At 34.3% G+C, this 27,933-nt stretch overlaps 1 protein-coding gene across 2 annotated transcripts; it reads left to right on the forward strand.

Annotated features, from left to right (window-relative positions):
- Positions 1-5,301: 5,301 nt before the first annotated feature.
- On the forward strand, positions 5,302-12,734 carry Bma-ceh-32 (Homeobox protein ceh-32, putative; the record flags this gene model as incomplete). 2 transcript variants are annotated; one of them, XM_043082452.1, is made up of 7 exons in its annotated part: positions 5,302-5,370; positions 6,414-6,509; positions 7,441-7,496; positions 7,608-7,835; positions 8,136-8,240; positions 8,499-8,651; positions 11,924-12,734. In XM_043082452.1, 7 exons carry the CDS (start codon positions 5,302-5,304, stop codon positions 12,732-12,734), a joined length of 1,518 nt encoding a protein of 505 aa, XP_042938386.1. The 2 variants fall into 2 exon arrangements, with proteins under 2 accessions (XP_042938386.1, XP_001896387.1); XM_001896352.1 differs by lacking the exon at positions 11,924-12,734 and adding an exon at positions 9,396-9,468.
- Positions 12,735-27,933: the final 15,199 nt, after the last annotated feature.

Raw genomic sequence — 27,933 nt, forward strand, 5'->3', positions numbered from 1 at the left:
ATCAACTTGTGACTGAGGACAAAAATGAACTGTGCTCATCATCATCGTGAAATTATAATCCATTATATTACAAATAACGAACGATTAGCCATCATTTTGACCTCTATCACTGAGATTTGTTATTGACAGTAAGACTAAAATTATTGTCAACAAGCTGTCACCTCCATCTCAATTATCATCACAGCACACATAATCCTATTTGTGATGATATGTGAAGGAGATGTGTGAATGTGTGTACCTATGGTATATATCTATATGACAACAAAGATTGTGTCCTGTGTTTTATTTCTGCCCCTCTCTGACATATATATTTTTAACTCTTCTAACTTACCACTCAAAGAAATCAATTTTTGCTGTACTGGGAAATTTCCAGTTCAAATTAAAAACTCTATCCAATTGGTCCGGATATGGGTGTCACAAGGAAGCAGTATTAGCCGGGAAATATTTTTTTATGATGTCATTACAAATAGCGCCCGAAGAATTAGTCATGAAACGTTCAAGGCTGTAGCATTAATGAGAAACAGCTGATATTATCAGAAATTATTTTTTTTTTATTGACTTTCTCACCTCTAATAAATTGCTTTTGTTGTCAGAAATGAACTATGTAGAACACGCCTATTTCACGTCATTTCCGTGTGGATTTTTGACCTCTGTTTTACTCTAAGAGAAGTTTTGAATTCTCTTAGATATTTTAACTTAGTATTATGGATGCCATTAACAGTAATAATGGCAGCTTCCACCGCTATTTAATTTAGTCGTTATCGAGAGGACTGACCATTGGCCATATGTTAGCGTCTGAATATCGGTACTACATTAACCCCTACTGCGAAAATAGAGCATTGCATTTTCATCCATTGCTCGTAAAATTCAGCTTTAAATGTCCAAAAACGTTGTGAACGAAGAAATAGAAAGGAATGGACTTCTTATTGTTATTTTGTCGGTGTATGAGAAAGAAAAGATAATAAAAGCGTAACAGTAATAATAATAATAATATTATAATAATAACAATAATAGTAATAATAATGACAATAATAATAGTAATAATGATAGATGGATGGATATGTATATGTATGTGCACATGGGATTAATTCAGCCATTTAAGGAATAGTCTATTGTTTCTGTCCGCTAACAGATGTTCTGATTAATATACTTCAACGGTGTTCAACACTCGTGCACCGCTCTGTTTTACGTCTCTCCCTCCTAGCCGAGGCATGTGACCTCTTCCAGCAAAGGAAGGTAAAAAAGAGAGGTAGCATATGTCCAACAGGCAAAGCACACTATTAATTAAATGACCTTTGTCAGGATAATTTGTTGGAGCGTAAGCAAGAGAAGTGATTTGTTCTCAATTCAGCATGACACTTCATATTATCGGATTTGATTGGATATGCTAATTACATGGATCAATCAAACAATTGATCACCTTCCTGCAGAAATTTTCTACAATTTTCCTAAAATATTTTCCACATTTGATAATTAGCAGAGCGATGAGTGTCATGGAGCATTTAAAAATCAGATCAGATCAGGTCAGATCATCGTGAGTCTCCATGATACATTCCCCTAGCTTACACCCGTGAGCACATGCCATAGTATCGTTGGAAACTGTTTGTTGCTGCTTATGATTACACAACTTGTTGCCAAAAGATGCTCCTTCCATTCCGGATAGAAGCGATCAGAGCACAAGAGATAGTATACTCTGAAAGGAGAAGAAGACTGAAATGAAATCTACCTGCTCGTCGCATTTGTTTACCTGGATAGTGTAGTATCTTAGGGAGATGATTATGGCTGATTATTGTTTACTTTGGATGTTACAAGCACTTATGCTCTTCCACCACCACTACCAGCACTACTACTTCTACCGCTGCTACTTATTTTAAGCCACTTCAGTTAATCGTTGTCGTTCAGGCCATCCTCCACGCATATGTGCCCCCCACTAGGAATAACAACTACCACTTATGAATCAGTGACGCATCTTGGCTGACCGTCCTCTCTCTTTCTTCCCTCTTCACTCCACCGTGTACTCTGATTACTACTTGGCCAACTGTATCCTTGACTCTGTTTAAAAAATGAATAATTAATTAATTCAGGTATCAATGCAAGTTCATTAGATCCGTTCCTGTTCAGAAGCAAAGCATCTGCAATCAAGCAAAATGGTAATCGTAATAATAATAATGTAGTAATAATTGTTATATATTCTGATTACTTGTCATTTGATCACTTCAATTGCATCAGCCTAATGATAAGTGTGTGTTGTGTGTGTGTGTGTGTATGTGTGTGTGTGTGTGTGTGTGTGTGTGTGTCTATTTACTTGTCTATTCCTCCTCCCTTATTGAGTAGCAATGACAATTATATAAAAGGTGATTAGATCAGCTCAATTTGATGATATTATGGAACGAATTCAATGAATTTCAATGCAGTGAGTTTCTGCCTATCGATTTGTATCAACACACACACACACACACACACACACACATACATACATACACGCACAACACGCACACATTCATATCAAGTTTGTCTCTTGGTCCATTATCTGTTCGCTGTAATGATTTCAAGAATGAGTGATATTTAAGAGTAGCATGGGAAATGTAGATCTCCTTATTCAAGTTCCTAACTAAATGGGAATTTCTCGAAACCGTCCTTGAGATCAATTTGCTCTGCTCTTACAATATACATGTACAGTTCGGGAGATGCAGGTAGAATGTGAAGGACGAAAATATGTGGATGTAATGCTACTCAAAGGAAGATTAAAAGATTCAGTAAAGCTTGGCTTAAATTTGATAGCACGTCGAGACTGACTGAAAGGCTACCTGTCTTGGTGACATCTTTGCAGTCAACAATGGCATAACGCTGTAGCTGACAACATTATCAAGCCATTGGTGATTATATGAAAGAGTTTCATCTCCAATCCATATCCTTAAAATAGACAAAATGTTACCGCAATTATTGTCTAATGGCATGGCATGTCATGTCATCGTCGTCAACTAATTGAAAATTTCAAGTTTGAAAGAATAAGAAAGGAGGAAAAGGAGAAAGGAAGAGAGGAAAAGAGGTGATTAGGTAACAGTTCAGGTTCCATGCGGCATTTGTACTGAGACAATGACATATGTAAAATCATTGCGGAGATCAGAATAAGACCACTCCACACCATATCTCTTGACAATTATTATGTACAGACCATATATTACCAATGCATTCCTCCAAATTGAAAGGATAATAAGGTGAGATTTTCGTGAGACGATCTGTTATCTGATGGTATACTATCGGCGCCATAACTGAATTCAAAATGGAGGCAAATAATACTCAGACATGTATCAATTCACCTGCACATCACTTCTATGGACAGAGATTAACTTTTTAGCTAAACAAATCTGGCCAAACAGTAAGGAATGAATGACCTAGCTAAGAACTTTTCTTGATTATTTCTTACTCCTACCGTCCTTCTTATCTTAACATTCGTCACTTGGTCTATCTTATTTGAAGTTTTTGTTTAATGTTTGTTGTGATGTTACTAGTATGATATTTCAGAAGTTTGCAAGTAAGTAAATGTGACATCTTTGTCAAAGATGAGTTCCTTTTGTATCTTTGTCAAAGATCAGTTCCTAAATTGCAATATGATAGAACGGGAAGAATTGCAGACAGATGGCATTTCTCATCGCAATCCATTTCTTTTCAGTTCTTTTCACCTTTTCCTTTTTTGAATTTAATAAGAGAAATGATGTCCTGTGGAGCGATTAAAATATGAAAGGGTAGCAAGGCGTGATCGAAGACCGAACAACTAGGAGACATATCCTGTGAGATGCGTACACTTTTCATAGTGCTTTGCTTCATTGTTGATTAACAAATCATTGAAAGGTTATCTACAATTATAGATAATCTCAATGGTCATCATCTTATTTCGTCTCCAAGATTGCTGTCTTCAATCGAAGAGAGCAATCTCGTTGGTTGTTCGGATCCATTTCTCGCCATTCTTTCTCTTTTAATGTTTCCATTTCGATATTTCTGAAACAAGAAGATATGTCACTATCTGTTGATAAAGCTAAAATTATGATTAAGTGAAGGATAGTTGACGATAGTAAACAAATGTTACTATGATGGATAATATTTGAAAGATTTAGTAACAGAAATATCTTTCTAGCAGATTACATTTCAAGTCTAATATATGCAAACCGGAATGAATATTCACTACCTGATCCTACCTTTTAACTTGCATGCAGATCGCTTTATCAGTTAGCATTGCTTATTTCAGTTTATCTCATGCTATCTTTAATTCGCAGAATGTGTCTAACGATTGATCAGCACCACGCGTTTCTTTCGACAATGATTTTTCCGTCATGCAACCATGCATGCTTCTTGTCCATTTACCTGTGCAGGTGTATGCTAGAATTTTAATTGTAGTAGTTCGTTGCAAGTAGCGTTGAGAGGACAGTTCTGTATGCATTATCAAGCAAGTCTAAGCATGCAACAGAAATAACAACATCTTATCTGTTATGGAGACGTAAGATGACTCAAAAGTCTTGCCATCATCACAGTAAATTGTAGATTCCTCTTCTCATTCCAATAAACTGCATACACCTGTACGTAAATGTTTACGTGAGTTCTGCATGCACGATCGATATCACGTGCGCTAAATGTGTGTCAAGAAGTGTGATAAGTGGAATAGTCGAGAAAGGCTTTTTGGGTTTGATAAAACGATTTGAAATGTGTACAGAAAGAAATCATCGGTGACACCTCTAACAATAACAACAGGTACACTTAATGTCCACCACCCACGCACCACCCAACACCCACACACATACACCACTCACATGCATACGCCCACACATTACACATACGTACACATGCTGGAAAGAAAAATAGATGGCACTATAGAAGGAGCAACTGGGGAGAACATAGAATGAGAAGATTATGAAAAGAGTAAAGAAGGACGGTGAAAAACAGACAACGAGAGTGTTTGGTGATGGACCAATCAGAGATACAGACCCCGCCTTAAAAATGTGCAGATGGACTAGGTGAAGTTATTATTTGGGTGATGAGAGTGTGAGGTAACAGAGAGACTTAGAGAGACATACAAAAAATGCATGCACAGGAAGATAGAAACGAGAACAAAGCGACAGACATAGTAACATAGAAGCTTGACGACAGATGGCCTGCTGTCGCTGCTGCTACTGCGGTTACTGATTGGTATTACGGTGGCGTGGCGCTGGTGCTGTGACTGGCTGGAGAAGCGATCTGTTCTGGGTCGATTGGCCTGCGGGCTATTTGCTGGTCTCATTACTGTACTACTGATTTTACTGTGATACTATGAGTGGACTGCTCGGTGCCGAACAATTGCAGAAGTTGTGGATGCATGTGGCGCTAAATTCCATGCAGGTAGGCTAGGCATTGCTTACGAAACTCTCCAAACTCACTTTGCAAGCATTTTTGGATAACAAAATTTTGACTCAATTCAGTTGTCAAATGATCGAGGACAGAGCTATTAGGATAAGATTAGGAGTGCAATTTCATCAAGTTTTACTTGTAAATACCTTAATTAATCATGAAATTTTGATGACATTTACAAATTTTTACTATGAAGTATTGAAAGTAATACCAGAAAGCTTTTTGCAAGTACGGTTTCCTATTTTCCGGAAATCTCAATGGAAAGAGAAGAAGGTTTCTGTGTATAGCTGAGTTTAGGCTTGTAATAGCAATATTTTAATGAGAGAGTACTGCCAATAAGCCTTCAATGAGTCATCGTTTAAGTAATATTTTTTATACCTTTTACTCTCATATACCTTACATATCAATGTGTTTGTTTGTAATTTGACCAAAAGTAATAGCAATGCTGTCTGCAGAAGTTTTTAATTTAGCTTCATTTCTATGACTATACTAACTGAAGTAGTGGTCATTGCTCCACAGGTGGAGAAATAAGCTCCAAATGCTGAGATGAGGTGAGAAATCAGAGAATAATAGGTGAAATTGCGTATGATGATCCCTCGGAGAGACAACAAGCCATAGAAATGACTGGTGTCTAAGGATGAAATGGATAGGTGCCGAGAATGCTAATGAGCCTAACATGAAAGCTTCAGCTTAAGCTACCTGACACAAATATATCATTATCCCAATATTAAGCCTCGTTATCACAACATATCCCTATTTTCCATGCTTTACATACCTGATGATTATAGTTAATGTGGCAGAAATAATAATTAAAAGTGAAGATTTTATTTTCTCCTATTAAAATCAGCATCAGATCCCTTGTATTACTTACCCTAATTGTAACCTGACTACGTTAGGTTAGAGGTCATTGCATGAATTAAGCTTTCACTTTCTATATTCATATTATACTACGGAGTTTTAAAGAAAGTCTGTACGGAAGAGTCTATAATGATGTGATAGTTTTATTGATGGGCTTTAAAAGCATTTAAATTTAGGGCTACCCACAAGGAAATTCGTTATATCCTCCGTTACGACCATTTGCATTTGGTACCATGTTGCAACCAGAAACATCGACGTTCACTGGTGAACAGGTACGAAATTATTTGAAAGTTTTCATTACTGCTTTCTCTGCTTTTCATCCGCGATGAAATTGAATATACACAGAAAAGCGGTTGTATGCTTTGTTTCAGCCAATTTGCACATTATATAATAGCTGTTTGGCTTAATAAACGGATAGATAGATAGCTCGATGTGCACTAATGGCCATTATCCCATCTTATTAATTATCGATAAGTTTAAGCGTATCTCCTTCAATTAGCAAACTGTTCAATATCACTGCTTTTATTTTTTAATTTCTTCTTCACATACTCTAAAACACATATATCTCCCGCCGGCGTAGCTCGAAATGAAATCCACTAAATAATTAAATTGCTTTTGAAGAACTGGCAACTTATAGCATTATCTGATCCTTGCAAATTTTAAATTTGCATTAGTCTTTTCTATTTTCTTCCTTTATCTATCCATATCAATTTATCCATCCATTAATGTTTTGCAAAATTTCATACACTTTTTAAACTGATCAAGTAAATCTGAAATGCCAAAAAACTTGTAAATGTAATATCTCTTTTCCTAGCAATCATATAAAAGAAAATGATAATATGAAGCCTCAAATAACTTTCATTTCAACTGTATTGGCAGTGTGACAGAATTAAAACTCAAGTCAAATAATAGCTTTAGAAAAAAGTTTTTTCTCTTAAGAGCACAAAAGTTTGGCGTAAGTAACAAGAATAATCATAGAGTAGACCTCGGCTAAGATGCTGGAATTATAAATATGTCTCATGTTGCTACGTTTGATCAATGATTGCTAAACAATGCCGTCTTCTGGTCAAGAATGGTATTCGAAATGGTGACATTTTCCAGTGGTCACTATATAATTTTTACTGTGAAGCAGGAGGAAGAAAGAACTGAGGACACTTTATTATTTATTTCTCTTGTTGAATTGATTTGGAACATTTTTTTCAGATTGTAAAGATCTGTGAGCAACTTGAAGACGCTGGAAATATTGAGCGGTTAGCTGCGTAAGTTATTCATTTTACCATTCCAAATCATAAATCATCACGAGCACGTACGTATCAGCGTGAACTTATTATCACTATTCCTTGTTTGTTCATAACTGTGGACAGTTGCAGTTTCTTGTGGTCAATCTCGCACCAGCAGCACACTGATGAAGTAACAACCGTACTGCGAAACCATGAATCTGTGCTTCGCGCTAGAGCTTTGGTGTGTTTCCACATGGGAAACTTCCAAGAGATGTACAGGATACTTGAATCACACAAATTTACCAATGGTTCACATAGCAAACTGCAGGCGATGTGGCAGGAAGCTCATTATCAGGAAGCGGAAAAGTTGAGAGGAAGGTGAACTTTCGTTCATTTTGTTAATCTCTTCTTTTTGCAATATGCAGTAATCTGCTGTAAATCGATTGAACAATTTACACCGACAAAGAAACTGACTAATCAAATGATTTGGCTGACTGACCGATAAACTGTTACTTTTTTCTATTAAGTTCAAATTTCATCTTTATAATTAAAATTGCTACTAACGATAGAAACAATTAGGCTTCCAGAAAAGATAAGTCATTAAAATATATGAGAAATCAGGAACAATAGGTAATGTTTGGAATGATGTGGTGCATTCATATTTGTTTTAATATTAAGGCCACTAGGACCGGTGGATAAATATCGAGTGCGAAAAAAATATCCAATGCCACGGACAATTTGGGATGGAGAGCAAAAGACACATTGCTTTAAGGAGAGGACAAGGTCATTTTTGAACTGATTCCAAAAAAAAAAAGAGATAGCTAGAATTGGCTTCTTTGAAAAAATGATTTATTTCAAAATTAGTTGAATTTTTAACAAAATACTTGGCTTGACAATCTATTCTTTACTCATTATGTCTAATTCTGGCAGAGTAGTTGACTTGTCAAGTGCTCACTTCCGATCAGTTATTTGCAGAATGTAATGTCGACTTTTGTCTATCATTCCTAGATTTCCATATAAGGCCATTCCTTTGCATTTTAGGTCATTACTACGGGAATGGTATTTGCAAGACCCGTATCCGAATCCGAGTAAAAAAAAAGAATTGGCATCTAAAACGGGTTTAACTGCCATGCAAGTTGGAAATTGGTTCAAAAATCGGCGGCAACGTGATAGAGCTGCTGCTGCCAAAAACAAGTATGTTTTTTTTTTTTTTTTTTTTTTTTTTTTTACATTTTGTTCCTAAATATATGACTGCAATGTGTATCTAAAAAGGCTTCATAGATACTTCCGAGGAAGCTGAAATGAAGCCTTGAAATCACTAGAAAATAAAAATGCTAATCTTTTCATTGATCGTTTCTTGTTTTCTTACTGAATGCCAATATTTCAAAGAGATCAAAACATATGTATCTATTGTAGTTCAATCTTAAAGTGTGTTAGTGGAAAACGTACTATTAATAGTAACAAAATTTTGTAAAGAATAATGCATTTTGATTAATTCGGCTTTTTCGGTTTATGTCTATTATCATTTAAATCTATTTCCCTTTTGAATTGCAAAGCTATTAGCATCATCGCTGTCGCATAAGCATGCTTAAGTCTTCATCGCAGTCATTAGAAATAATCGTCATAATTAATACGATCATTATCACTCCTGTTATCTTTTTATCACCGGTCCTTGTCTTTTGAATTGCAAGCAAATTGTGCAGAAAAATGATCAATTCGCGATCTCTGTGATTAATTTTTACTCTACCAGTTCTCATCCAGTCTAAATTTAACACTTTCCATTATATTAATAGCAACATTATCTGAAAAGTATTCTGGAAGATCTGTCCGTACTGTACTTTTTATAAGACAAAAATGGTTTTGGTCCAAAAATCCTTTAATCTTTCTCTCTCTCTCTCTCTCTCAGTATTCGCTCATTCTTTGTACTCTTTGTTTTAGGATCAAAGAGCATATGTCGAAGAGTTCATTACCACATTTCAGTTTTACTTTTTTCACAATAGTAGAGGAATAACACTAAATGAAATAATCAGACAAATCAAATCGAATCAGGTTTTTATCACTTTGATCACCGCAAATTGAGAGTGTAGGATGTATCTGCTTTCTCGGATCGATAGCAAATGCTCAAATTACTTACAGAGCAGGGAGAAGAGGGTATTGCTCAATTGACGATGCTCTTAAGAAGATCGGCACTCCCCGGTCGACACTTCTGGGAACTAGTTTCACTTCCCGTCTCTTTTACACCCCACAGCAATTCCAGTGAACCAACTAACATTATCTCCCATCTTTCTTCCCATCTCCATTTCTATTTCTCACCCGAAAGTGCACCTCAAAAACCTTGAACGCTACTTTACGCCAATTCTTAAGCTCTTATAATCTGTTTCTCTTCACTATCCCATCATCACTAACGTGGGGTAATGGAGAAGATGCTATCATTAGAGTATTAACACGGGAGGATAAAAAGATGCAGTAAGTCACAAAAATGTTCACAGAAACACAATTACCCTGACACAGAAGATACCTTTGATGACTAATTCAGGGTCTTTACCTTTCCTCTTCTGTGCACCATCCTGATAATACTTATCACAGATTGCTGTGGAGTAAGTGACACAATGAATGACTACCTGTTCCTTAACTACAAATAATGATAAAGTCTGCACTTCTCACACCTTACTTTCACTTCTCATGCTGCCTTTCCATCAGTGTCACAAATTGATATAATGTGAGGGGAGTGATTCGTTTAACTCGAGATAGCTTGTCTCAACTGCAGTTTTCTATTACAACAAAGAACTGCTAAGAGGAGAGCACTGTGATGACACACTAATTGTGCTAAACTTGTAGTAGAAAAATGAAAATTTTCTCTCAGATGAAATTTGGTTCAAGAATTGTATCACTAAGAAGAGAAACACTCACTTTCATTCCATTTCAATAAACTATACACTTCACTCTAATACCATGTGACATTTTATCTGGAATATGTATTGCTAAAGCTTCACGAGTGCATCATGCAGTGACGTGTTAACATGCAGCGTTCATCTAAAGATGGCTGAAACTACATGACACCCTTCACTTGTAGAACTTGAACTGCTTGCAGGGTACAGCTCTCTTCCCGCGTTTTCCATTATTTGCTTTAAAGCCAATCTGCTGATCGTTGTCACCAGACGACATTTTCCCCTGTCATCAGAGTCCAATCAAATGCTCTTTGCCTTCCAATGATTGTCTACCCTCGTATTTGTTCTCTCTTCCAAACGTGCATATTGATTACCGTATCAATTACATGTATACATCTATATATGAGGCTGTCTACGGTAGTATGGACTTATTTAAATTTCTCGACATTTACGTCTTATCGCAGTTAAGAAGCTCGTGTTGGCTAACTTGCTGACTATTTGATATAATATCAAAGTGTAACTAATTTTTGTTAAGCATTAAATTCTAAAAGTAACATTGCTGAAGAAACACTTCAAAGTGGAAGTTGCAAAGAGCAGAATTGCACTACAACTTCTCTTTTAACCATACCATATCTCACTAATGTTTCATTTCTCATAAAGATGGTTCATAAACTGCCACTGCATGTCAATCTTTCGGCAGCACACAACTGCACGAATGATACTGTGTGCTGCATACCAACAAGTGTCACGTTGCATTCATTTGCATTAGAGTCAGAGTTAGCGTTCTAAAATGGTATTAGAACTAATGACGAGATGATGACAGTTATTTCAAAGGTGACATCGATTGCGGTGAGGTGAGAAGATAAAAGGTTGTCTTAAGATGTCTGCAAAAAAGCTCTTTCGCATTTGAAGATCCGTTAAATTGTGATGAATCATTCTATCTTTCTCTCCCCTTGTCCTCTCTCTCTCTCTTTCTCTCTTCCTCTCTGTACGTAAGAGATCCAACCAATTACGGCGTCAATGACCGTATAATGTCGAACGACAAACACAAACCTATCATCTGAGAGAAGAATGATGGAGAGAGTGGTATACTACTCTATCTATCACATTATCATTCCGTCCTTGTCCACAAATCTCTCATCCTCTCTTCTAATTAGAGACACTTTAAGGCTTTTACGCGAAGTTATTTTCGGGGCTTTTAACAAATTATGTTATTTCGTGAAAAAAATTGCTAATAAGCAAACAGACACATGCATAAATGAATGCGGCATTTATGTATCTGTCTTAAATAGCATATGGAAAGAGACGGAGTAATTGGTATTAATCGGATCATAAAGCAGTTTACTCAGACGAAAATTAGAAAGGAAAATTAAGCGCTCTTGTCAATGCACATCAAAATGTCCTCTATTTTATGTGCGAGCATTGATTTAAAAGATGTAAAGGAGTGACACCTCGTGGTATTAACGGCAACAACGGTAGCATCATCACTAATATTCACAGGAAATAGTAGAAGTAAACAGGGAAACCTATCAATATGTATTATATCAGTATGATATTATCAATGTGGTATTATTTCAGAGCTAACGAATTGAACGGTGTGAAGAAGAGTCCCGAATCGGATAATTCGGAAGATTCGGAAATGGAAGAAGATATGTTCGATAGCTCTCTGCTTGCTGACTCACCCACTCCATCGGAAGAATGCGGCAGTACGGAGAAGTCGCAACATTCAGCTGCATGTGCCTCACTGACTGCGACGAAGATGCCAGCGGAACCATCGTTGCCGCATCCTATCGACGCAGCCTCCTCTACGACAATGTTTGGAACTGCAAACGCTTTTGATCCGTTGCAGTTTGATCCGCTACGAATGCTTATGAATCGATCTCTGAATGCAGCTGTGCTAAACCCAATTCTTGCCCAACCCGCGGCCATGTTAAGCTTGCAACAGCAGTTGTCCAAGCACATCTCTTCCACTTTGGTGCAACCAAATCTTAAACCAAACCCAAGTTGTGGGGTAAAACAACATGAAACAAGAAGGACTGAAACGTCGAGTAACATCAAAATATCACTTGATAGAAAAAGAAATGCAAATTGTGGAAATAATTCGTCGTCTATTTCAACGACGCCAAAACGTTCCAAGCTGCTTATCGATGAAATTCTGAACCTGAAAAGCAATGAAACATATTCAGCAAATGCACATAATACTGTAACTGATGGCTCTTTGCAGCAAGAAAATTTCTCTTCACATTCCACAAGCAGGGAGCAATCTGTGGAACCGAATTTGACAAAGAAAGATGGGAAGGCATCGATAAGTGATAACGGTGTTAGAACTGATACACTATCTGTCCCTCCTGATAGTAGCAATAGTCGTAGAAGCAGTGAAACATGCTAACACGGACCATACCCATTCCTTCCTGTTCACTAGAGTTATCAGTCCAATGGTTCTTTCCATAAGAGAAGGGGTAAACTTGGGCAGCACTACTGCTTCTGCTTGATACCCGCGGGTAGTTCACATTAGGGATCGGTGAGAAACAAAGTCCGCAGTCGGCTGATCTCATCTTACAGTATGCTGATTTCTCGAAGGTCAAAACTAGCACTTGCTAATCATTATGTGCTTACTACTGTTCAGCACGACGTGTTGTCAAGCTGTCAATTATATTCATTGTTCCTCAACATTTAGAGTAATAATAATTCCATTAATGTTATAGGAAGAATCATTAGGAAGTGATTCCTCAATTCTCGGGTAATTATTGGAATATTTCCCTGGGACTTTAGATGCAATGGGTCATCTCATTGGTAACTTATTTCTAAAATGAATAGTTTTAGTGCTTTTCTGAAATTCTTCCAACAATTCTTTTAACATCGAAAGTGATGAGTAAAATTGAAAGCGGAAAAGGAATGGAATGAGATAAAGACGGCAGAAGGAATTAAGATGAGTGGCATTGCACAAAAGAGTGGTATTTTAACTTATTGGTCAGTCAGAATCATCAATTATAATTTATCACTGACCGGATCACTACAACACACATTAAGGTTTTTACCTATCTCTGGTCAGTTCATCATGAGTTGCTCTCTATTTCTGACCGCTCTGAAAATTATGTCCACTACAGTTCAATCAATTATGAATTATTACATATGTTGAAAAAAAAATTCACCAAACAAATGACCTTTCTATAGAATGGAATCTGCGGGGAAGTAGAAGTGAAAATGCTAATTAATTGATCAATGCATGCATACCTCTCTTTCCTCATCAAAGTAAATGAATGATTGATTATTGATTCTTACAGTTAATGATTATGTGATTGTACTTGTAGTTATTTTGTTCAATAATTAAGTGTCAAGTGTAACTGTGCATAAGATTAGACCGGGCAATCAGACGGAACTGAAAATTTTTGTGCTCATAAGCAGGCAACTTTCAAAAAAAGAAGGTGCTGAAAAACAGCACTGATATGTTTAAATATTAAATGAAGTTATGGAGGAGGAAAAAGTCTTATCTCAGGTATCACATTTGTTATTATAGATATCAGTGAATAGAGAAATCACTGATAATGATCACAATGATAAATGATAATAATGTGGCTGACAATAAACTCCTCGTCTTCCCGCTTCATTAACAATTTTCGGAAATCTTGATAGAATTTCATTAGTGGTGAGACTTCAACCTTTAAATTTCTCTGAGGGTAGTGATAAAAGGAAATGGTGGAACTTGAATGTCGAGAAATGAATGCCTCGCAAATTTGATTATCGAATTAGATAAACGAAGATGGCTGGCTCGGCTCACTACAGTATTAATGTAATCATTTCAGCTGGATAGAACCGCTCACGGGTAGTATTGGAACAGGCGTCCGTGCTTGTTCAATTAATATCGAAATTAATCGCAACTTTATTTCATTAGAATGTATCAGTTGTAGATACTATTTCAGGTTGAATTCTGGAACTAACTGCACAGGTCAAAGTCAAATGTTTGAAATCGTGAACTGAAGGAGGTAGTATATACTGTCTTTATGCATGCTAATCACTGAGAATTAAATTTTGAGACATGCTAGGAATAAAAATCTATCAAATTAATATTAGGCCTTTTGCACTATAATAAAATGAAAATTTATGCTAAAATTATGCACCAACTGAAGAGCCTAGCCTTTAGTGATTGCCATATATATTCAAAATATCTAAATTTACGCTGCAGCTCTGTGTCATTTATCATTCATCATCGATCAATTATAATCATCAACATTTGAAACCTGTTTTGTTAATTGAATCTAATATTTAATGCAGTCATCGTTCCAAGCAGCACGTCTCTTTTAGTATAATCACATTGGGAGGGCCTCATCTTATTCTCTGTGGCATTTTCGATAGATAATTGACAATTAGGAGTAAAGGGAATGAGACGACAATTGTTATGATCACTTTCTAACTTCAAACAAGTACTTTTTCAAAATTAAAAATGAGTAGTGAGTAAAGTGGCATTCTAATCTCTTTTACTATTTTCCAAATCGTTTTTCGATTGCTTTCCGGTATTTCGTGTCATCTTTTAATGATTGAATAAAAGACAAAAGAGAAGTGAATGTTAGTCATTCATTCGTTTCATCCTCGTCATTTACACTAAAAGAATTTCTTCTTTGAAGTATTGGAGAGAAGCAATCATTTCATAGTTGTACTAAACTAAATAATCATCGGGGCAGTCGAGAATAGATTCATTTCTTCAGCAAATTCTTGGAAAGTCGATTATTGCGTTTTAGCCGGTTAATGTCAGCAACTTTTGAAGCTTAATATAATTACAGCATCATCAGCAGAAAAAGACTGAGAAGCGGATAAATTGCATTTCAGGACAAAGAGTTCCCTGACCTCATTAGGCAGATCCCTTTTGGCTCAGTAGCTTCTTCTTTATTTGAGGATCCTAGCAAATAACATTTCCGTCATTTTCCGTCTCTTCCCTTGCTACTGACACTCTCAGCCAATGAATACATAATATTTTGTGTCCAAACAGCCTTCTTCAAGCTATTTGGAATCATAGGGAGACACTTGCACTCCTACTACAGAGACTTTTACCCATTTAAACACCTGGTCCTGAAATTACCTTCACTGCTTAATGTTGATTGAATGAAACTCAATCGGAAATCATTATGGTTAAAAGAGTGAGATCAATTCTATGATGTTCCCGAGAATTACAGACATTTTTATTGGATTCATTTCTTCTCCTTTCGCTTCTGCTACTGCAAGCATTTTAATTGCATTGTAACTCAATTCTTACAAATAAATGGATAGATAGGAAGACGTTCGTTAAACAATGATTGCAGTGAACAAGCAATCACTTAACCACTTAACAAGCATTTATAACTAGCACTCCCACGAAACGACACCCATTGTGTCAATGACAGGTCAAAGGTCATTATTATCTACTCTCAATGATGAGGGACTATTCAAATGACATGGAATCACAGCTTCTGAGCTTTTGTGAGGAAGGGAATCGAAGATGAAACCAAAAAGTGTACTTGTGTATAAACTAGGATATGCTACCAAAACTTGATATTATCATATTACTTTACAAACCAATTTGGGCTAATATTAGTTGAAGAGTTTAAGATATATCCTAACACTTAGCCTCTCTCTATCGATGTAAACAGTACAGTAGAAATTAAGAACCTATATCGTTTTTTTAAATCAATATGAATCATTTTATTAATTAGATCAAATTCCAGCTTCATAATAATTGATACTGTAAACAATAAGAAGACACTTATCAGAAGGCAATCAATTTTCAAAGTGTCTTAATTCTAGTAATTTTTCTAGCTTTACTAATTTCGTTCCCAAAATTTTCATTAATCCTCATTCTTCTATGGATAACCAGTCAACTACATAAAATATTGTACTTTATTGTTCGTCATTCATTTATCGGAAGCAATTTGTTCTAAATTGTTACAGTTTAATTTCCTCTGACTATATGAGAAATGCGGTAATCATCTGATCAAATCTACAGATAACGACAGCTTGTTATTTCTGCATTTGTTCGCTACCTTTTTGAATTGGTTTTTCTTCAGCTATTTGGTTTGACATTTCAGATCAAAAAAAGCATCTATATTTCTTTACTTTTACATTTCATTTCTCTCAGCTATTTTTCACATACTTCAAGGAGTTTCAGGTTCGTTGACTAATATTACTTCTTTTCCTACTATTCCTCAAGTCCTTTGCTTAAAACCAATTAGACATTCATCGTTCCATATTTTCCAGAATCCATCTAAACATTAAAAACATTAGACTATTCTTTGATGAGTTTATCTTTACTATTTGATTGTTGGGAAATAAATTCGCTACAGAAATAAGTTGACAAGTTAAAAAAGCACTGAAAGAAAGAAAGTAAATTAAGCAAATCATAATATACTCGTCGAAAATTACATGTGTTAGTTGTTGTTGGGTATTAATGTTTATTATTCTTCCCGTAAGAACTTCTTTTCGATAGCTCTTCATAATATCCTTTTCGTCAATTCATTTAATTTTTCGTGGATTCCTCCAGTCCAACATTCTCTTTTCTACCATAAGTCGTTTAATTTGATATTTTTTTTCCATTGCAACTTTGAAAACCAACTGAAATTGATTATTGCTCAGCTTTAACTCTGAGTATAACAATGAATCTTTTAAAAGATTTTCCGCATATAAACTTTCCACTAATGTCGGATGCACGACTTTTGCACTGCAAAATGTAAATAATGCAATTCATTCGTTGATGATTCAAAACGATTCAGATAATCAATCCAACTTGAACCAAACATTTATGTCGCTTAGCTCAAGTCCCTGAAAAATTAGATATGATAGTGTCACGCGTTTATTAATTTTTGACAACCAAAACTTACGTTTAATCTCTTATAGAATATGGAGATTTCAAGTATGATATAATTCGTCATATTTTCATTGTATGAAAATATTATGACTTGGAGATAGATTAAATGTGCTATTTTTTTCCAGTCATGATTTGTTCAATTTTCAATCCTCTTTTTGATCTTTACAACTTTTTTCTTCATTGTAATAGAAATTCCATTTGCAGTCCAACCATCCCATTATGCTTGCCCGATTAGCATCCATTCTGCAAGTTTGTAATCATCACTTGTAGGTTGATTTTTCTCAGTTGTAATCGGTTTTATCCACGATAAGCAATCTTTCTTGGTAATCTTAACGATTTACTAAAATAATTTTCGTCAATAAGTTTTATTTCTGTGATGGGAACTGTGAACAGCCACTTTTGCAATTAACTTGTCTCCTCTCTTTCATTTTCTTAGCCTTTTTTAATTTTGATTTCGCACCACTGTCAGTTTAATATCTTTTCCTTTAGTCATCTCTCTCCTTTGCATCACACTTTATAATTTTATAATCTTTTAACTGAAAGCCTCCAACTTATCACACATCAAATGAATTATGTTTGCTAACAGTACGACGAATTGAAATTCTTCCTTTCTTATTTCTTCAACTCGATTCTAAGTGGTAGTAGAGGATAATTTTATACCCAATATATTACACACTGAAAATTCGACCATGAAGTTGTTCGTATATTTTTGAGTTCGAGTTACTTTATTACAAGTTGAGTAACTCAGTCCAACAAGTACTGAGCGTAATTCAATTCTGAGTATTATCATACCTGAAATGATTGCAATATAAGATTTGGTAAAGATCAAAAATGTTTCTTTCCTTCGATCATTGACATATGTTGCTGTTACGTACGCCGTATTTAATTCGTCAATGAAAATGTGAATTTGCATTTCATTTAAGAGAGTTATAAATTGCTCTTTTACAAATTGGCCATTCGTTTCCATCGTCTTCACTAATGGTTTGATCCAAAGAAATATTCTTCTTCCATAAAATTTGAAAAAAATAATTTAAATTGTATCATTATAGGATTTTAAGAATAAAATATCCTAGTGAATCGTACCGAATGGAAACGAATTATAAAATGGCGGGATTTCATTTCACTTAATGTTGATTGTATGATGTCCTTACTATGATGTCAATTAATTCTGAGAAATTTCTTCTTGATAATTTCTAAGCGTTTTTTTTATTCTTTCAATCGACAGATTATCAATGTAAAATCCCATCTTTCATTATTAGGAAACGAAACAAACTCAGTACGAGAGTTTTTTTTTTTTTGATTTAGGATTGAAATTTCGTTTATGATTTTCATTTCTTTGAAGTGAGATGATGAGCCATAAACGATTCTTACTTCTATCGTAGATTTACTGGCTGATTCATATCTCGGACTACATTTCTTTGATTGTGTTGGATTGTAGACATTCTTCGATTATTTCGCTAAGGAGCTGAAAGCTGAGAAGCTCTTCAAGTCGTTTGATTAACTATTTTAACCAAGCAAAGAAAAGACCGTAATTGCTGTCTAATTTAACCTTTAAGTCTTTCTATGGCCAACAAACTTCAGAGATGTACTTCTTTTTGATATTTTATTTCAATTGTTCTAATGTCTTATTTTCAGTATCTTAGATATCGAATGCCTACTGAATGAGATATTCATGGCTGAGATATTTGGTATTAGCGATATCGATTGATCTGCAGATATTGCTTCTAAATTCCATCCGTTCAAATATTCTGTTCAATTTTCAAGCTATCACTGATTCATCTTTTGAGTGCAGTAATGAAGTCCTCAGTTTTATTTTATTGGATGAATTTTTAAGAAGTAATTGGCTCCAGCAAGGTTATTTCTAATAATTCACTCTTAATTTGTCGTGTTGTCTTATGGATTTAAATTAATGATTTGTAATTCATTTATTAAGCAGTCAACCATAATTACCTCAAGCAATATTGTGTCTTTTTTTTTTTCGGAATTTCATTCTAAATTTGCTTACGCAGTAAGATTGCCCATGGAAAGACTCCTTTTGGTATCTTATTACCAAATCAAGCAATTTTCAGTTCTTTTTCATCGGTTCTATGAAGCTTCAATCCGTTAATTCCGTTTTAGTCTTCTGGCTGCTTCTAGATTGACATTTCTTTGCAATATTTTTTCGTTTATTGAATTTATTATGTGGTTGAATTCATTTTTTCCTTTTTTGATTCATTGTTTACAGGTGGTTTCCTTACGTTTGTTAAGACCGTGCTGTGAAGATCTTTGCAGAAAACATGAAATTTCCTTGTACTGCAATCATTTGCTGCATGTCCTGATGTTCTTCTTTAAGAGTTCCCTGTCGATATCTGACCGTAGAATGTGGCATTGGTTATTCCTATGGTCCATGTTGCAAAACGGTCTTCTGATTTTGTTACTCATAGAAATATCATTGTAGCATTTCATTGATTTCGTAGTCGACGTAGGATCATTTTGTTAAGATTACTTCAGTCTTTCCTGAGGCCCTTTTTGTTTTAGGTTCTGTTAGTTCTTTCCGTCCAGTAAAAGTTTGCGTCTAATGACTTCGTTTTGTTGCATGCAAATTCTCACCTATGCCATTCGGCTGTAGCCGAATTCTTTCTATTATTTTAATGATTATTTTCTACCCATGATTATTATATAAAGTGACTAAAAAAGATTTGTTATAAACTTTTTAAAAACTTTTCTTATGACATCACAGTTTTCCGAAGCGATATAATAATCTCTTGCACTAGTCAAGCTTCGTCTTTAAGACGAAATATCAAATAATTCAATTTCTTTTGGAGATGAACTGCCACTTTCAAATTACTCCAGAACTGTCTCCAAGATTTTGAATTGCACCAAATATTGCTATTATCAGCTGTAACAAATTTGTAGTGGCGATATAGGAATGTTCCTTTTTGTCGAGGTAATTCATTCATAATCATTGGACAGTAAATGATTATCCAACACTTATCGAAAACATTTTGTGGCAGGAGAATAGACAAAAAAATAATTTGCGGAATAAAAATAACGATTTCCTAGGTTCAAAAGAGCATTCGTAAACTATCAATACTGGAAAATGAGAATGTAAGACAAATAATATGAAAAATAATTCGAATTGAATGGATCAAAAACTGTTTAAACCTTTGATCTTTAATTTCAATCAGTCTGAAATGAAAAACTTCCATTTAAGCATTTCTGTCATTATATAAAATTTTGAGTGTCACCATGTTCTTCACTGTATTTATGACATCCATCATTTGTTTCAATCATCTACTTTGCATCGTTTCTGATAAAAATAAAACTTTCTATCTGTCTAGTTTCAACACCGCTGATGAAATCGTTACAAATAATACCTAATTCTGGCATCTCAGATACCTTTGATATACTCGATCACAACAATTTCGAGTATTGCTTACTTCCGATTTCGTTTAGTTGAGTGAAATTGAGGATGTAATCAGTAAAGAATCGAAATCTGAAACTATTTAGATCATAAATGCTCCTCATTCCTGGCTTCTCAGACAACTATGTTTTTGTAGGCCACACTCATCATTTGGCTTATATACAGATTCATATAAGAATGTGTGGAGAGAAATGGTGACGGAGAATTAAAAACGGTGATGATAAGTGCGATATTCTTCCATTAGAGATGAGACTTTTACTTCAAATATGTGAAAGGACAAGTAAATAGCTTCCTGTGATTCTAACTTATTTAGATGCTCAGAGTGAAACTTCTTCACTTGACGTCAACAGCGATGGCATTGTCACATATACGCGCTTTCCTAGTTCACAAAAAAATGTCGTTCCGATCTATTTCCATCAATTACTCTTCCTTCAGACGACACTTCTAGTCAAGCTTGTGTCTGATGAAAGAGCAACAGTGATAAGCACTTCTTGACTATAAGGAAAATACTGATAAAAAATTAGAAACAGGTAATGATAAATTGCATAATGACTTTTAGTTCTATCGCTTATTCTATCGCTTTTACATCATTCAGCTTCATGAAATAAAGAATCGAAAATCGGAACCAAACTCACAGCGAAAAATTCATAAACATTCGTTGTGGGAAGAGATAACCTTAATTAACCATTAAATGATATAATAGTTAGTTAAGCTTCTTACCATCTAAATTATTTAAAATGAATGGGATAAGATTATTTTATGACTAATATTTAACTGATATCTCACGTTATTTTTACGATCATTTCTCATGCTAATGGCGTAATAGCTTGTTAATTACAAAAATAAATACTTATAATGAAACAGACCGTGGAGATCGATACAAATTTAGTAGATAATGAGATAGTTTTCTTTTATGTCATATAGTTGTACATAGTACTATGTCCCAATTATCCAATGGTAGAAAAAGGCAGTAAAGTCTTGATGACAAATAATAACAATACTTCATTGCATTCTTGGATTGAACTACTGATCATTTCTTTTGGCACTATAAAACATCCTAAAAATTTTCATTCCAGAAAGTGAGACATAATTTGGGCATTCTTCGCAAATGTAAGAAAAGGCGCATAGCAATCGGAACATCAAAATGAGCGAACAATTTATGATTTCATTTTATCACTGGAATTTCTAATATTTTGTTTTTATTTTTATAGCTGTTTGTTAGTAATATACTGACTTAAATTCAGTATGCGTAAGATTGTTTTCCACTCAAAATAAAGCATCATAAGAAGTACACATCAAATATCTATAACTTAACAAAAGCCTAATTTTGCAGAACAAATTTCTTCTCCAAATATTTACTCAATTAAACGACAAATTTTTTGTTCAGTTAGAAAAAAAAAAACTTCCCAAGTGTTCAACACCGAAAAATCTTGGAAATCTCTCATTGAAAAGAGATTATAAAGGAACCTTCAAAAATTTCTCAGAAATAATTTAACTTATCTATGTATCGAAATTACGGTGAAAATAAAGAGAAGACGATGAAGATAAGCTATAAACAAAACCAAATTTTCCTACTTGTTTATTGTTCCGTAAGTTGATGGAAAACTCGAGCGTTTGATGCGTCAAATCGTTTTTACGATTCGATTTGCAATCATTTCACTGCTAAATTATTTCTCATTTGGCGTCGACGCTCTTTATGTCAATACGAAGTTTGTTTTTTTTTTCTTGTAAATTTACTACCGAATAACTTTGCTACCACAATTAATTAACTTCCAATTTTTGTTGTAACCTAAAAGACATAAACAGAAACAAAAGATCGCGCAATTGTGCTTTCCAATGTTCCCAATGTACATTAAAATTCATTAAAAAGGATGCATTATAATTAAAAGGAGAATAAATGATAATCAGGTATTGAATAATGATAGGTAATGAATACTGTTCAAGTAACGAATAACTAGATAGATCAATCATATCAGAGATACATTAGTTATATTGCTAATAATTTAGTAGTAAGATAGACAGATCGATCATATTACTAGTAATAACGTGATCGTACTAGACAACTAGGTAGACCAATTATATCACAAATAATATCGTTTATCGTGATGTCTTGAAATCACGAATGTGATACATTAGTTTTTTTTTCCAGTTTGAAAAATTTCTCTTCATTGTTTTAGAAATATCTGAGATAATCTTTGAAATTATCGTAGTTTTTTAATTTATCACTTTCACATAATATTTGCAAGTAAGAAAAATTAGTTACGACAAAAAGCTATTTTTTTGCTATTAACAGTTTGCAAATGCAAAAATTTCTTTTTGAATTCCAGATAGAAACAAACGGCAGAAATGGATGAAAAAAGAAAACGAAAGAATTTGAACCGAAATTTTTTGTCGTTATGAAGCAGTAAGCATTTTTTGTACTTATTTGTCATAGAATGGACCAATTTTGGGAGTTAAACATTTTCTTTTTGAATGTACGTTAAAACATTTTCTTCCTTTTCTTTTTTCACTACTATTTTTTCTCTAAATAAATTTATATTGCATGAGAAGCAACATTTTGCACCATCGATCAGTGATAGTATTTGAATATGTCAAGTGATAGCATAAAGTAGCGGAAGATGATAACTGATAATTATTTACTGACAATATGATTATGATCGCTTTATAAACTACAATTATGAATGCTATAATCACAATAATTTCGAAATAAATAATATTTTTTTACAACTATGCCTTTATCGGATGTACTTGATCACGAAAAGTTACGATCAATATATAGCACATAGGAAAACACACGGTCAACCCTTCATGCTTCATCTATGAGTGTAGAGTGCCCAGATGTGGGTGGACATTCGATTATAAATCATTATTATGAAGTCACAAACAAATGCCTGAGCCTTACTTTCAGTGCGAGAGTGAGACTCACGCAAGGGCTATGGCAAATTCCTTTGCCGTATGGATGTACTGAAATCTCACAAGAAATTGTCTTCCGGAGTCTCCTCGTTAGTTTCCCAAAGCTAACAAAATTTATGTCAGCCTAAAATAAAATGTATGTGAAATGTGTTATGAAACATCTCTAAAACAGTGACAATAGAAAATTCATTAGACATACTCATTAGATGCTGAATATTTTTTCGCACTCAACACTGCTGCTGACAACCTAAGAACCAATTGTATAAAAAGATGTTGACAATGGTGACAAGGTTAAATATACATCAACAAACATTGAGGATATCAACAGAGAAAGGAATATTCCATCCATTCTTGGCCGAATTATTTTGTTTTTCTAATTCACGAAAGGTATGCAAAAAAGCATTTCATTTCACTCAGTCACAGCGAACATTATGTTATATAGAAATTATTGCATTATGTCCAAAAATCTTGAAAGTTAAACATAAGATTGAAAACAAACAATCCATTATTTCAAAGAATTTCATAGAAAATATTTCCTTATTCATATTCACAACTCTCATATCATATTTTAGAGTTTCGCGACATTAAAATCTGCGACAGAAAAACCGAATTATAATATATCAAATAAAATTATCAATGACAAATAATCTGTGAGTAATTTTCTTCCCTTCGCTTATCATATCTGTCCTCAACTGTTAACATTAAGAATCGCAGTACCTGTAAGGAGCAAGCAGTTTGTCACAGATTGCTGTTGAAAGAGTGCTTTACAAATAAGTTTCTTCAGTTCTTAATACCTATTTTGGCAAGCAATTGAGAAGTACTTGCCTTATTTGTCATTGATAGATAACTAATTACAGAGTACTGCAAGTTGCAGTGATCTCGGAGAGAAAGGATAGCGACTGGACATCAGCGCTTCTCTCACCGAGGACTTTCTGCACAAGCTGTTTCAAGAGCGCAAATGCGATGGTTAGTTATCTCACTGAATGCAATCTATTTCAATCAATTTTCCTCTCTCTGTTCCATTCCATTTATTGTTCTCTTATGTAATCTTTTGTAAATCACTGCCTTCCAGTACCGCCACTTATTGCTCTCAAAATCGCTTCATGTTTGTTCGCTCTACGCATGTTTTCACAGTCCCTTCAATTGCTCTTTTATCACATTTTTCGTAAAAAGAATTTCAGTCTAGAAATAACTGTATTTATTATTAAAAGCCCAAGAAACCTGTGCAATTCATGCGATATTGTCGTGTTTTAAAACCAAATCACCTTTAACCTTTGTATGTAAAGATTAAAAAATAACTCTGGAAGGAATTATGATTCACATTTCGTTTGTTCTTATTGATGTGGATAATTAACCGTTCTTAATCGCTATGTGATTTTGTGAAATAGAGTTTGATTTGAAAAGATTATCGTTGACCACAGTTATTGAGCAGTATTAGAAAGTTCGAGTAAGTAGTGAGAGGGCGGTTCCAGCTAACCTTAACAAAGGTTATAACTTCTTATATAGTAACCTTAAGACGTATTTACAACACTGTTAGCTGTTAACTCTTCAAATTCTAATGTGATTTACAGTTAACAAAGAACCGATAAACAACAAAAGGGACTAACTAAATAAGGAGCTGCTGATTGTAAACAGTCTAATCAATACATATTCTTTGTTAACAAACAATGCAAAGAAGCTCAGCTACAAGAAAGATGAATGAACATCAGATAAATGATTTCTTACGTAACATTGAAACGAACGTTTGTCCAAGAAATACTCAACCAACCTTAGTTCTATGAATTTAATGTAGTCTTATTTCTACATATTATGATTCATGTTTATTAAATTGGTGAAATCCTTGCGGAAATACTTCTGAATGGACAGAAGCAGTTCTACATCAAAGCCAGTGTGTTTTACCTGTCTTGGAACCGAAATCGATTAAGAGATTAGCAACATACTAGCAAAGGCATACAGAACATTCGGGAAATGCACGTGAAGAAAATGTCAAGATTAGTATCTACAAAGCCATAATACTGTCAACTCTTCCTTACGGATCTCATCTACAACCAACACTTGCGACTCTCTGAACTGTTTCATTAGTGATTAAACCAATATGTTCATAAAAGGTCACAAGTATAGAGAAATCAATTTGACTGAATGACCTTTTGTGTTACAATAATGAAAAATAGGAACTAACAACAACTGAAAATAATGGACAGAAATATTTTCACTCATACATCCATCGACAGATGAAACGAATAGTACGGAAGGTCAACTAGAGAGAGAGAGAAGAAAGGAGGAAATGTTTGAACTAAAAGAAAAAAGCCAATGAATTGTAAGATGGAAAGGACAAGCTTATCTATGATAGAACAGTCTTTGTAGAGTTGAGGACCCGCTAAATTGCTGGTAAATCACTTCCTCTTCCCTTGGTCCCTCTTCTCTCTTCCTCTCTTCCTTGTACATTTACTCATGGCGTCAATGAGACCGACCGTTTGTTAGATGTCAACGAGATGTGTAATGTCGGAAGACAAGGACCACCCATCCTCTGTAACGAAGAGTGCTGGTAAATGGTCGAGAGAATAGTATGTCGCACCATTGGGCTATCTCACATTATCATTTCTTTTTTTCTTGGATAAATTTTAAATCTCTTAAGAAAAGTTATTTTCGGGGCTTCTAACAAGTGGCAAACAAACAAATGAATGCAAGCATTCATTTATCTATACAGATAGATAAATGCCACATAGTAGCATATGGGAAGAGACAGGTAACTGGCATTGATCGGATCATAAAACAGTTTACCCAGACAAAAATTAGAGAGGAAAATTAAGCGCTCTTATCAATGCACATCAAAATGTCTTCCATTTTATGGGTCAGACGAGAATCAGACGAGAAAAATGTTGCAGCATCTAATGTGTGTAAGTATAAGTGTCATCCTAAGCCTAACCCTAAGCTCAAACGCAAATGTTACTCTAATCCTTTTCCATATGATATGGTTAGATGAAAAATTGCATATTTTACTGAAGTAAATGCATATTTGTTGTTCTTTTGATGACATTTTTTTTTCTTCTTTTCGCTTCGCTGCCGTAATTTGTTGGAAATAACTGAGCCATTTGTCTGATTCGAGTATCGTAATACGTACTTGAATTCTTTGGAGATTATCCTTTAGTATTCTTATCCGTAGATTGTATAACTCTTCCTATTGTTCCATAGTTATATTTAACTCTGAAGAAAAGTAAATGCCAATATATAGCATTTATTTCTTTTAGAAGATCGACTAACCTTTCTTTGACTGGTTCGATGTTTGCTACTACATTGCTGAACATAGTTCCCGGCTCGTGGCACCAAAAAACTTTGTCGTGAAGATTAGTTGACTTTATAGATTAGTCGAATATACAGAGCAGGAATACGTACTACTAGAGAAGAAAAGACGATTGTAGATGATAGTGACTCCTCCTTGATCACCATGAAAAGGTCTCCATGTGTGTGTGTGTGTATATGTGTGTTCATTCTGCAAAAAAAAAGAATGACCAAATGTTCAAGCAAATAATTTTCTATTGTCTCTTGATATGAGCATTCTTTAAGTCAAATTTTGTGAAAGCACATATATTAAAGTAAATGGATAAAACTCATTTCCATTTAAAAATTGAGAAAAAACTGAAGCGCATCAAGGCTAATTGCAACTAAAATAATTTTCAATTCATTATTTCATCATTATTTACAAAATACTGAAATCATCAAAGGGAAAAAGAGTGAATATCACAAAATATTAATTAGGTTATTAAAGCAAATGAGGTACTGACTATGGTTTCCTATTTTAGCTTGACTGATGTAATGAACAAATTAACTATTGTCACAACTCACATCCCTGCACTTTTAACTGTTTGGTGGCATAGTCTATGGCGAAAACAACAAAATTAGTGTTTATTATCAAAATAAAATTGGGCAGTAGATTTGACAATTCCTTTCACCAAATTTATTCGTAATAAAAAACAAATGACGCAATAAATAGGAACTAAATTCATTACTTCAAGCAGCAATGTATTATCAATTAATTTTTGATTAAACAAACAAATATATCTTCAAATATTAAAGGAATTCAAATATTAATGGAAAACAAATCATATGCATGAAATGTTATTAACTCTTGTTAGGTGAGGAAATTAATTTAGAAAAACAGATGGAAAGAAGTATACATGCAATTGGATATAATCAATTGAAAGAATAAATATCGGGAATTAGTCAATATATTTTCAATTGTCATTTAATTTACATCACTAAAATTTAGAACCTAGAATTTTTACAATATGCAAATAATTCATTCAATATTTTATTGACCATGCAATATAACATATTTTATTAAACAAAGCAGACAGGATTATTTAATATTGCACATGCGATGACATTTAATCCAGCTATTCTTCAGTTTCCTTTATGTAGATGCCTCTTTATTAAATGCAC

This window comes from Brugia malayi (assembly GCF_000002995.4).
Source record: "Brugia malayi strain FR3 genome assembly, contig: Bm_v4_Chr4_scaffold_001, whole genome shotgun sequence".
NCBI lineage: Eukaryota > Metazoa > Nematoda > Chromadorea > Rhabditida > Onchocercidae > Brugia > Brugia malayi.